The sequence below is a fragment of the Centruroides vittatus genome, unplaced genomic scaffold, assembly GCF_030686945.1.
Source record: "Centruroides vittatus isolate TY-2023 unplaced genomic scaffold, ASM3068694v2 contig_1492, whole genome shotgun sequence".
NCBI lineage: Eukaryota > Metazoa > Arthropoda > Arachnida > Scorpiones > Buthidae > Centruroides > Centruroides vittatus.
Genome location: NW_027120923.1, coordinates 26,173 through 39,455, shown reverse-complemented (window position 1 = coordinate 39,455; position 13,283 = coordinate 26,173). Strand labels below are relative to the sequence as shown.

The following is a 13,283-nucleotide window of genomic DNA, read 5'->3' as shown; positions in this document are numbered from 1 at the left end:
TACTACCTCGGCCATCCCACCGGTATTAGCAGTTGTCCATTAATTTAGATTAGTGGCCGGCTTTGTGTTAAAGTGTCCGATCTGCTAGAGCCCTTGGAAAAAGTTGTTTGATTATTTAATAAATGCACAATATATAACGATTACTTTAAATCAAATTGAAACACTTTAAAGTGTTCCAATTCGACTTAAAGTTCTCATCGTCTGAGAACTTTTATTATTTTTTCTTGAAAATAAAACGAAATTAATGCAGCGTTAAAATTTTTTTAAATATTTGATATTGTTTAGATATTTTTAACAATTAACATTTAATATTTTACATTGTATGAATTACTTTAAAGTATAAAACGTGTACAAAAGTTTACACTTATACTTTTTCATATTAAAATAATATTTATCCCTGAAATAAAGTACGCAAGTATTTTCCTCAAACAGATGACCTCGAGTATATTATAGAGTTCTATGATACAGAGGTTGATATATATGTGTCTATTTATTTAGACTGTGTTAAATAGTATTAAGGGCAAAAAGCAAACAGAGGTTGATAATAAAACACTATTCCTAAATTCCGCAATTATCATTGTGATTATCTTTTAAATCTTCATTGTTATAGAGGTTATTTGTTAAGATTTTGACCTCTGAGTCAAGCGTAAAAACAGATAATGTAATTTTTAAAAAAGTTAATGTTAGCCAAAATTAAATAGTGCGTTCGCTGATACATGGCTTATAATATTGAAAAATGCCATGCAAATCGGGGCAATACTATATGTAAAATAAAATAATAAACATTGGATTTAGCACGTTTCGGAAATAAATTCCTCAAATAAAAAATTTTTCTTCATTTGCATTTACTAAAAAATTATTAATTCGGCATTTATTTACTATAAAATAATAACTTTTTATTCCATTTACTCTTTAAATTTTTTAAAAATATATCTTTACTTGACGAATGGAATTAACGTGTGGCGTTTAAAAAATGTTGTTAACTTAAATTATATTTAATTGCATTAAATATAAATTTTCAATTTCACTTATATATAATAGCCAAACAGTTTTCTAGCACATTTACTGCTTTTCTTAGGCAGACACAGTGCCGTAACTAGCCATTCCTGTGCCCTGTGCAAGAATTTACATTTGGGCCCATTAATTAATTAGGTTTGGGAAAATAATAAAACAAATACATGCATTTTGGGCCCCCCTTCCAAGTGTGCCCTGTGCGGGCGCACCTATTGCCCCTGCCTAGTTACGGCACTGGGCAGACAATAACACAAGGTTAGACACTAACTGGAGACGTCGGCACGATATGTAAATATGAGTATGTGCGCTTAAAATAAATTTAAATCATTACGTAATTGTATTAATTTCAAGTTGGAATCAAAATTTTTAATGTATATATTTTTTTATCTTAAGGCAACGGGTTATAGTCAAGCACTTTATTTGAATTTCAAATACGTAATTTATTACTTCAAACATTATCTATATTGGAAGATTTAAAATGTTAAGAAAAAATATCGAATTTGAACAAAGAATTTGATTCGTAGTTCAGTTAATCTATTTATCTATTTAGAGATCTGTCCTTCATAGTAGATATGAATCTCGTAATGATGTCATTTAACAGAATATGTTAATGTTAAATTAATGTTAGTATATTAATCCAATTGTTTTCGGCGTAGAAATGTTTTTCAAACTTTATTCAAATTAAAACGAATAGCAATAATTAAAGTAGATGTAAAACGTACAACGATTTCACCATTCAGAACATTTAATTCGAACAAGAAAATTTAAGGAAATGAAATGAATATAATTCAAATTATAGGTTTACATAATAACAACAGATTCGTTTTATAACTCCGTGACAACAATTTTCCAAGGCTTCTTCTTATCTCGAACAGATAAATTCTAGAATATACAGAATTACAGTATCACTTTTTAGTAGATTTTCCACTTGAAATATATAAAACCTTTATATTTTTCGTTGATATACAAGTTGTAAGCAGTTAATTATAAAAAAATTTATTTATTTCTGTATAAAATTTAATTATAGCATTAATGATGCATTTTGTTTAAGTAATTTTGTTATTTAAAGTAATGAGACAAGATTAGCTATGTGTAGTAAGTAGCCTATATCAATATGCTAAATTAACAGGATAATAGTATTAAAAAATCTAACAAGTTGCGTAACTTTACCGGCTGTTAATAGATTTTATTACAAAAACGTTTTATATTTTTTAATTATTATAAAATAGCAAAATGTTTAATTTTGAGAGTAGTGATGAGTTTTATTAAAAACGATTTTTTTTAATGCTAATAACGTGTAAAATCTTCATTAAATCCAACCCCACTTTAGATGTGATACACGATCACCTTCTATCTCCCCACTCCCTCCACGTTAATACAACAAAATTTAATAGCATCAATGCCCCTTATACACATGCTACCGTGCCAAATTTTGTTTCTTTATCGTTACCCCATTCTGAGATATTAAGTAAAACATACATCCACGGAAATTTTTTTTTCTTTGTTATTTTCGATTTTTTGGGTTCAGGTGGTCTCAAAACGTGGGGATTTTACAAAGAACTCGGAGGGTCAAATTTGACACGATTCCAATACTTTCCATTGTAATGTAGCCTATACATAACATCCGGGAAAGTAATAGATTTGAAACTTTCATCCTTAATTGTCTTCTCTTTTTTACGTTTATCGAGTAGATATTTAAATTATGAATTAGTTTGTTATATATTTTATAAATTATTCATTTTCGTTTTCAACGTAGATATGTTCTTTCCATTTCAATAACTAAATAAATTTATTTGTATATTTAATTATTAAGACTTTATAAGTATCAAAATTTAAGAGGATTTGTGGATGTATAAAATTTTAATAATACAATTAATATAATTTGTACAAGGCAATATACTTATAATTTGCTTGTAGTAAAGTTTTAACGAGCTTTATTTGGCTGCAATTTGAAAAAATTGTAGATCTATAAATTCCAATTGTCGTCCGTTCGTCCGTCCGTCTGGCTTTCCTTAATCTAAAGAACGTAGTTAGATAGATAAAACACGAGACCAGATTTGGAAACCTTATGGACAGAAGGCCCTAATTAACTATAATTGGACTTCCGATGCAAACCGAAAGACACGTTATTTCAATTCAAAATTTCCCCTGAAAGGTGTTAGATGGATGACTGGCATTACTCGATTGCTAGCAGGAAAAGTATGACGTACAGGGACAAGTCACTACTAATTTGAGGTGGAGAGAATTAAATTAAATTAATTAAAAAATATTAATAATTGCAGCCCGGTATTGTGACGATGTCACAATAAATAATTGCTCGTACCAATATAGAGCATTAATTAACCTACACTTACGTGGAGGCTGTAAAAAAATTAATAAAAAAAACATTGTTTTCTTCTTTATCTAATATAGCATTTTTCTCCAAAACGAAAATTAAACCGCCCTAATATCAAAAGAAATAAATTGTAATTATACGAGAAAGTAGTTAAAAATTTTTACATAGTAACTAGTAGTTTGATATCAAGTTAAACGGGCATCGCATAACTAATGCATTATTTTTAGATTTGTTTACAATCCAGTGCAACTGTCAGAAAATGATTGTTTTGGCTATCAGGTGGACTTTGTTTCTTTACATAATAATTATCGAAAACTGATAGAAACAGATACTACAGAAGTTTCTGGACCTAACTGAATTCTTGCAAATTCAACTATTATAAGTAAGCATTTTCGTTTTTACCTTTTAGACATTATAAAAATAAAAATAGATAACTGAACTATTTTATAAAATGAAAATTATTGACTTTTTTTTTGTTAGATTTTCGTTTTAAATTAAAAACTTCGATGCAATATTATTGTAAAAATAATTTAACTTAACAAATTAATTCGAATTATTCATGTAAAGAAAACATAACAACAATAAAATTCTTAACAATAAAATAATTATGTAAGTTATATAAAAAAAATAGAGACTGAACATTTTTCAAAAATCAATATAACATATAGTATTTAAATACTTCTATAATAATGTATTTGTATATGGTATATAAAAAATAGCATATTTACTGTAATGAAGCTAAGACTTTTACCTGTAATACTTTGTTTCTAGTTAAAAATTACTCAAAGAATTTAGACTAGGTAAATGATGTTATGATTATATTTTTATAATCAGATGCGGTTAGATTAAACTTATCAAATTTCTAATGATAAATTCTAATCACGTTCTAAAGTCGACATACCGTTGAAATTTGCTTTCTTTTCGATAGGATTTGCGACAATCGATCATACGAGTTCGAGACCAGATGTGGAAACTTTTGTCTTTTATACTTATTTTAAAATTAATTGGATCGCTGGGTGCTCCAGACGTCGATGTTTTTGACGACAATACAGTGAGACAATTGAATCATTTACGAATAGAATGGCTGAAATTCATGTCGACGATACCAAATACTGCTTGGATAACACGTAGCCTCTCAAATCCTGGATTTCTCAATAAAAATGATCATCGTGGGGTGTCTATCGACTTAAATCATTTGACGTACAATGTATCGAATCATAACAATATGCTCGATGTAATTAACAATTCTGTAGACACTATGCATTCTGACATTAAAACTTCGGGAAATAAATGTAATTATGATTTGATTTATTTGTTGTTTAATTTACGAAAATCTTGGGCCGAACAAAGTGAGTATCGTATTTTATTTTCTCATTTTTAAAATATAAACTTATTTCTTATAAATATAATTTAATTAGTGTTGGATGCTACTGGAAAATTACCTTCTGGGTTATTAAAGGGAAATTTACTTTGGTTGGGTGATTTTAAACAATGTCGAAATGTCACCGTACCACTAAAAGTTATTGGAAACTTTAATTTTGGAGGGTTTAAAGGCGAATATTGTTATTTTACTTGGACGATTTCACTACAACAGGTAATTCTTTAATATAAATTTATTCTATTTATATCTATTATATACAATGATATTTTTAATTATAGTATCATGCAAACATGCCTTTAAAATTTGGTATATGTGTACCTGATTCGTGCACTGAAGAAATATTGAGAAATGATGCAAAAGCAGTAGCTAAAATTTTACGTAAGTTATTTTAACTTTTAAAAAACTAATTTTTTAAAATTGTTTATTATAACAAACTCCAACTTTGTATCTGAATAAGGTCAATTCTTACCAATAAAAATGTTTTGATTAATCCAAACCAATTACTAATTATTCTAAAGTAGAATTATACTAAAATACTTTCTTTGCAGATTATATTCCGATAGTTAATAAACTTATAAAATACGTCAACAGTACACAAATAACTTGTCAAACGTCCAATATAAAATGGGAATCTAGTCACGTAGCTTACATGTGAGTATATATCAGGTTTAAAGGTGAAATTTACACATTTCGATTATTTTCTAAAAATGACTGAAAAAAAGTTCTAGAACGTTCGACGTACATATATAAGTAGAGATACCAACCCTTCCACGCATATATATATCATTAGAAATAGACGCATCAGTAATGTCTTACAATACGAAACTTTCGAAAGAATACATTCGCGTGCTTTTTCTCCTGATTTCATCTGCAAAGCGTTTGTTCAAATGTTCATGGGTAAACAAAGATCAACCAGGTGTTGCAAATGTCAAAGAGCTGATAGTGCATAAGAAAGCGATAATCTGTGTTTTTTAAGTAATTATGATGGAGCTGCTTTCAATGAACATAACTGTCACGAAACAACTTTATTGTGAACATCTGGCTCGTTCGAACACCAGGAACAAATGACTGATCTTGGTGTTCGAACGAGCCAGATGTTCATAGTACAGTTCATCTAAAAATTGACAAAGTCCGATACCGTTACGACAATCACAGAGTATAAAGATAACCTTAGAGAAGCTGGCTAGTCAGGGCCGTCCACCTTATAACATAGACTTGGAGCAGACTAACTACCACCTATTTCGCGCCCTGCAAAACCATATTACCATTGCACAGTTCAAAGACAATACCAGGCGCTCAAGACTTTTGTCAAAAGAAAAAAAAAACACGTTCTCTGCTCATGAGATTGAAAGTTCGCAAAAAGATGACGAGATGCGATTGATATTCATGGTTATTACCTACCAGGCGGAACTGTAATTGTTGTTAATTGTCAATGTACTTTTTCAAAATGTCTAAATTTTACATTTACAACCTGATATTTAGAAAATGTGAATGTATCCTTATAATATGACAACGAATCCATTGTTAACTAGGTGTATATTGTCGATATTTGCCGTTCTTATGATCGCTGGTACTTTGTGCGATGTCGTAAAAATTTACAAGAATAAGGGAAAAATTATTACAGAAGATAACAATTCGAACATAGCCAATGGAAATTCTGCAGAAAGTTTTAACAGATACGATTTTAACAACGAAAATGCGATAATCGTCAGCTCAGAAATATCTGACTCCACAATGTATTTAGCAAATGACAAGAATTCCGAGTCAGGTAACATTTAACTTTTCATAATTTGAAATTTTGAAGCTATGAAAATTGACTTTTATTTTCTTCTATTAGCAATTGTGGAATTCTTAATTTGTTTTTCTGTATATACAAATTTCGGTCAAATATTTAATACTGAAAACGTTAAGAAACCTTTACAATGCATTCATGGATTTCGTTTTATAAGCATGCTTTGGATCATTGCTGGTTATGTTTTTGTTGAATTTGCACTTATTTCTGGTACGTAAAATTATAATTCTATTAGATATATTATGCTTTTTAAGATAATATAGTTATTATATAATGTTTTGTATTTAGAAAATCTTCTCGATTTATTGGCTATCGCTCAACAGCAATATTCTTTATTCATAATTCAAGGTACATTTGCAGTTGATACATTTTTCTTAATCGGGTAAGAAAACTTTTTCTCTAATTCTCTTGTTAAAAAATATAATTTTGAACTCATACTTTTGCTATCTATTTGCAGTGGCTTTTTATTATCTTATTTATTTTTAAAAAGACATAAAGGAAAAAACAAACAATTTCACTGTACTCGTTATTATCTTCATCGAATTTGGAGGTAAGTCAATTATCTTTACCCCAAAATTTCATATTTAAGCCTTCAGCCCTTAGCCCGAGACATCTCGGGCAAGTTGTATAGCGTTACAAAAAATGGGGTCCTTTAGGACCCCTAAAAAATTTTTTTTTTTTTTTGATTTTTCGGATGTTTTCTAAGTCTCCAAATTTTTTGAAAAATTTTTACCCGCGCGAAAAAATTTTATTGCGAGTTTAATTAACCTTTAATGACACGCGATTAACGCTTAATGGTTTTTTTATGGGATTTTTTTATAAAACTTTATTCATCTTTCTAAAGTTCTAGTGCGTCGATTTTACTTCGGTAAAGTTATTTAAAGCTATTTTCTGATGTCAAAAACAGCATCCAATAGTTTTTTAATTTTTTTAATTAATAGATTTTATTATATATACGTTTAATTAAGTCGGGGGGGTCGGAAATTTCAATTAAAATCGTAATTTTAAAAAAATATTTAGAAATATACCGCCATCTAGTATTCACCCTACTTTTTACCCTTCTCCTCCCGAGAGTTTCATGAGAATGTCCCGCGAAAGACGACACCAGCTGTTCTCAAGGTCATCCAGCTGTGTAAACAATGACACATCGGTGTCAAGTTTCGCGCTAAGGCGAGACAAAGGAAATTGTACTTTGAAGCTTTTTCTTCAAAATTAACACATTTCTATAATTTTTTTTTCGTTTTTATGTTTAACTACATTAAAATTAAAAAGTATTTAATTCGCCAGAGTCTAACGAGTTAATGGCATATTTTTCAATTCGTATTATTTTCAGGTTAACTCCTACATACCTAATGATTTTAGGGTTTTATGCAACTGTCTGGTTGCACGTGGGAATGGGTCCATTTTGGCCAAAAGAAAACACTCAATGCAAAAACTATTGGTGGTGGAATCTCTTGTATATTGTAAATTTCAAAGATTTGTCCGATACGGTAATCTATGATTAAACTAAACTTGATTTTGGGAATTGTCTAAACAATAATACAACTGATAATGCTATATTCATTGTAGTGTATGGGATGGACGTGGTATTTAGCTAACGACATGCAGTTCTATATCATCAGTCCGATATTTTTGTTACTTTTATGGAAGTATGTTTCTTAATTTCCAAATCTATTTCACTAGTAAGATAAATATTTTTATATTAAAACTGCACTTCAACTTTTCAGGTTTTCTGTTGGAGGAATCATATTGATATGCGTTACTTTAGTTGCATCAATGATTGTCACGGGACTTCTCGGAGAATCCGGCATAATCTCAATATTTTCTGCTGTCGAAACTCTGGAATCAGATTTGGGAAAACTGCAAAATGAGTCAGTTTGTGTATCGTCTATTTCACATTATGACGCTCGGTTTTTGTTTAAAAGTGTAAATTTATATTATTTGATTTCGAAACATTTAAGTAATTAATTTTTCTGTTTAGTTTTATGAATTATTATAATGATATTTACGTCAAGCCTTATTGTCGCATCGGGCCATATCTCGTAGGCATTCTCACCGGTTACGCTCTTCATAAAGCAAAACATTTCAAACAATATTTTAGTAGAGTAAGTGTTTGAACGTAAATAATTATAATAATATTGCTGTATGTTTTTGTTGAATATATAATGTTTAATACTATTCGTTTTTTCAGAAAATTATATTTTTATGTTGGGTTTTGTCTTTGACTGTTACTTCTACAGTTGTTTTTGCCGTTTATCACGCACATATGGGATCTGTCGCTGCTTCTGCTTACGACGCTTTATCTCGAGTAACGTGGAGCATTGCCGTTGCTTGGATGATATTCGCTTGTACAGCAGGTTTCGGAGGTATTTATACATAAAAGAAAGATTATACGGTAAATACCTGATTACATTTATAATAATTATTTAATTTTCAGGTAAAATTAATACAATATTATCGTGGAAAGCGTGGATTCCGTTAAGCAGATTAACTTACTGTGCGTTTCTTTTACACCCCATTGTTATAAAAACATTTTTCAATTCTAGTCCAAAGCCACTGTTTTTTCAGATAGATTCTATGGTAAGTAATCCAATAAAAAACTATCCCTATTGTTTTTGCTACTTTAGTAAAAATTATAGATTTATATAATTATGATAATTTAAAATAATAAAAATATACTTAGCCTTTACTCAAAAGGACGATATACGTTAATTCGTGTATACTAAAAAATGCTAGATTTCAAAAAATAAAATAATTAAAGACTATACAGAGCATTAGTATCTATTCAAAATTATAGATCAAATTATAGGTATCCCTTGTACAACCCGGTTTTACTCTAACATAATTTTGAAAATCCTCCAAAAGTTTATAGTTTTCGAGTGCAAACTCTACTGTATTTCTTGCTTCAAGTAAGCATGTGGCATCGCCTCAAATTTGCCCGCGGAATTTAGAATATTGAAATTTTCAAATTATTTTGTGCTTTTCGTCAGGTTTACTTTAATGAAAACTGATAGAACAAGGAAGAAAAAAATTGCACTAACTTTCTTATCAAGCAGGTGTCGTTGTCGTTGCTTTCAGACTTTGGCCGTTAAGACTGTCACTATGTTTTCTTATTATAGATTATAATCTTCGTATTTATTAAACTTTATTTAAACATTTTAAAGCAAGTGTTATTAAGCTTTTGTTTAAACTGTAGGTAAGCAATCATTCGTAAAATGACAAACGAAACACGGCCGTATCTCGGTACTCGAACACAAATTCTGGAAAAAAGTCGCTCGGTATTTGACTGAACAAACACAATCCGCTTGAACAAATTTTCGATTAATGACATGTTTTATGATTTAAATTTTAAAAAATGAAGAAGTTACTGATATTTCAGCTCAATATCATCTGCTAACTTTTGGAGCCAACCATCTGTTTTTCATTAATTAATCCTTTGTTCGTATTGCACGGATTCGCATAACACGGCACTCTTTCGAACATAACTACCGTGTTATACGAAGGATACCTGTATTTATATTGCTATCTTTGAAATAATTATTGAAGAATAACTTAAGGAGCGTTTTAACAATTTTATTGTTTTGATTAATATGATAGTTTGCAAATTGAAAAAGTTCTAAACGAGTAAAGCTGTACTCATTTTTAGCCTGATGCGTTTCCGTAGAAATTGCTGAGTAAACAAAGTAGGTGCAAAATAAATCCACGTTATTAGGAATGCGTTCCTGATTTACAGGAAAGGTTTTATTACCGAAATTTTACTAATACAAAGTACTAATACACTAATAATTCACAAATGATAACTTATTTATTTATAAACAGAAACCGAAAATTGCATCGTCGGTTGTTTATTTACCGCCGGATGTAACTTTCCGTTCTGAGATGATAGGACCGGTTGAAGATCATCCATCGATGACGGGCTTGACTGAGGATCACGTACCTTTGTAAAATATAATTCCAAAGCTATTTTCTGTGCCTTTCTTTTCCTCTTCTTCACAATTTCATAATAAGGCGCCAAGGCTTTTTTAAAACACCCCCTTACAAACCCACTCCGCTCCTAATCAGTATCCATTTTGCAACGCTCTTCAATCTAAGAGTTGGTATTAGCAAAAAATCATTTAAAGGCGTCAGTAGTCATTATCTTTACAATACACCCTGGTTCGTCATCGTTTGTCTCCTCCTCACTTTGTGCATCTAATTAAACCAAGTACAGTTGAGTTAATATTTAAGTAGGCCTATTAATAATTTTAAATAACACACAAGATTTTAATAAATAATTTACTGCAAAAATATAAATTTCTCTATTTATCTTTTTATCCTATTTCTTCTGTATTTTTAAATTTCTCTGTCTATTCAATAATAAATTATTTCCAAATATTTAAAAATAAGTTAAATTGCTCTCATAATAAAGAGCCCATTTTTCGATATTTCAAGATTATTGAAATATTGAAAATTATTCATTTTTAATATATCGTTAAAAATCATTTAATTTAAAATTACATGTGTATATAGGCTATGCGATGTATTTATGTTAAGTTGTGTATATTAAATCCGCATGTACGAAGTGTTAGATGCTGCCAATTATAAATAAAGAAATGCTAAGAATGAAAAACAAGCATATAATATTAGTAAGATTCACTAATTTTAACGAAAATTATATTAATTAATACATAGTCTATTAGTTATTTTTTAGCCAAGCCCACAGGGGGTGACCGTTTGGTTAGAGACGAGAACCAACAGACACTTCCCGAAAAATTCCTGGAATCTTTTCGATCTGCCCGGATTCGTTCCCCAGTTCCCAGAATTGTGGGCTGACACCTTAATTTCTTGACCATTTCCATACCCATTGTGGGTTCGGCCAGGCCCACAGTGGGAGCCACTGGAGAGTAAAGGACTATACTCGACATATCCGGTACAGATCGCTCCTTGAAAAATTTAGGGTGCTGCTCGCCCGTGTTCGATTCCAGGCACCTCATAGTGGTAGCTGACACCTTGATCGTCTCGGCCATCCGGCCTACTGATACATGTTCAAGATGCAGCACACCCGTTCCATTCTTATTCTGAGAAATATTTTAATTAAATAATTTCAAACCGAAAAATTAACGTACAGAATTTTCGAATAAATTTCATTATTATAGTATTGTATTATTTTTTATATTTTCATTATATTGCTATTTACATGTTATATTTATTTCCTTAGATAACTGTCTTCTTTGGAATATTTCTAATATCCTATTTGTGTGCTTTGCTTGCAAGTCTGACATTCGAATATTCTACGATGGCTCTTGAAAAATTCATTTTGAGAAGATTTTCGAAGAAATAATATGTAAATACATAGTGTTTTTCCGGGTCTTCCTTTATAATTATTTCAAAGTCAACGAATAATATTGATTTGTAATTTTTGTATATAATAAAGTAACAAAGTAAAAGTTAATTTCTAGAAATGATCAATTATGTATGCAGTATATAGTTTATATATTTAATCATTATTTAGTTTACTTTTATTTTTATCTTTATATAGTAAATATAAAATAGAATGCAATATATATTTACATATAAAATATAAGTGGAAGTAAACAAAAGTAACATAGTATAAAGCATTTCAGAAATGTACGGTATTATATAAAATTTTTAATATTTTATAATAAAAATCAAAATTAAGGATATAATTAAAAGAAACAGTTAAATGCAAAGGATTTCAATGCACTAATAAGATAATATTTTGAATAAACATCGATATGCAAACCAACAATAGATTTACTAGCGATAATTTCTAGAATTTTGCAACGATGTACTGTACTGTTACAGTACTGTTATAGTACTGTACATCAATACTAAAATAATTTTGCATTTGAAGATCTAATCGTAAATCAAATATTTAAATAAAGATTTTAAAATGCGGGACAAAATGTGTTTTAAAAATACAATATTGAAGACTGAAACAAAAAACTTTTCCTTGAAGTCTTCCGATTTTCCATTGTTTGTTTAGTTATGGCAACGCAACACTTGGGTGATCTGCCTAGAAGGGTGCCTTCCGGGAGGTCTTTTAAATGGAAACTAGCCCCTATTTAGGCGTTACAGACGTGGAGAACCTGGAAAACGCCACGTGGCCAGCCCATCCGAGCAAAGCGCGAACCCACGACCGAACTCCCAGTGTTCTGGGAACAAGACCGCTTGGCCACTGGTGGACCGCTATTCGAATAAAACCGGCAAATAATCATTATTAAACTCTGATCCAAATATAAACGAGATTAGATGTAGACGAGATTTTGCAACGACGACCTTTACTAAAGTCATTTGCACTTTATTTACTTATAGTTCTATCATTAGAATTTTTATTTTAAATATTTATTTTCTGAGATAATGAACTGAAACCGCTCTCGTTTTAATTGGCACCAAACTTTGTAGACTCGATTCTCCCAATTCCCCAGGCAAAATTCATACTTAAGATCATTGTGTTGTATTGAATAGAACAGTATTATTTAAATTCTCGTTGTTAAACATTCTATTCATTATGCTTCTTGCAATATTTGTTATATTCTTTTTCGTTTTCATCGTTAACGATTGTAAAATCATTGTAAACGTTGAAAATATCCTATGTCCTGTATGTCAAATATTCGGCTCAGATATAATTATGCAAAAGTAAACAAGCGCATCCATCTCATAAGTGTGCAAATTTGCTGATGTGAAATTCTGGTTTTATCTAGTTTTTCCGAATTAATTATTCCTACGATTTTAAAAAACGAAAAACAGAATTCGTGGGA

General features: G+C 29.9%; 1 protein-coding gene across 1 annotated transcript; it reads left to right on the top strand.

The window, feature by feature from the left end:
- Nucleotides 1-4,268: 4,268 nt before the first annotated feature.
- Nucleotides 4,269-11,848, top strand: LOC136968522 (nose resistant to fluoxetine protein 6-like). Its single transcript, XM_067262497.1, has 15 exons — nucleotides 4,269-4,698; nucleotides 4,768-4,943; nucleotides 5,009-5,108; nucleotides 5,279-5,381; nucleotides 6,263-6,498; nucleotides 6,568-6,732; nucleotides 6,811-6,904; nucleotides 6,980-7,072; nucleotides 7,856-8,012; nucleotides 8,092-8,171; nucleotides 8,250-8,393; nucleotides 8,504-8,627; nucleotides 8,714-8,888; nucleotides 8,960-9,102; nucleotides 11,720-11,848. The coding sequence occupies exons 1-15, from the start codon at nucleotides 4,314-4,316 to the stop codon at nucleotides 11,840-11,842; spliced, it is 2,298 nt and encodes a 765-aa protein (XP_067118598.1). The 5' UTR covers nucleotides 4,269-4,313; the 3' UTR covers nucleotides 11,843-11,848.
- Nucleotides 11,849-13,283: the final 1,435 nt, after the last annotated feature.

Excerpts from the sequence above, each read along its gene's own strand:
- LOC136968522 (XM_067262497.1), top strand. The coding sequence starts at position 4,314 with ATGTGGAAACTTTTGTCTTTTATACTTATTTTAAAATTAATTGGATCG. Across the intron at positions 6,733-6,810 it reads TGAATTTGCACTTATTTCTG|AAAATCTTCTCGATTTATTG; the intron begins GTACGTAAAATT and ends TTTTGTATTTAG. Across the intron at positions 6,905-6,979 it reads GATACATTTTTCTTAATCGG|TGGCTTTTTATTATCTTATT; the intron begins GTAAGAAAACTT and ends ATCTATTTGCAG.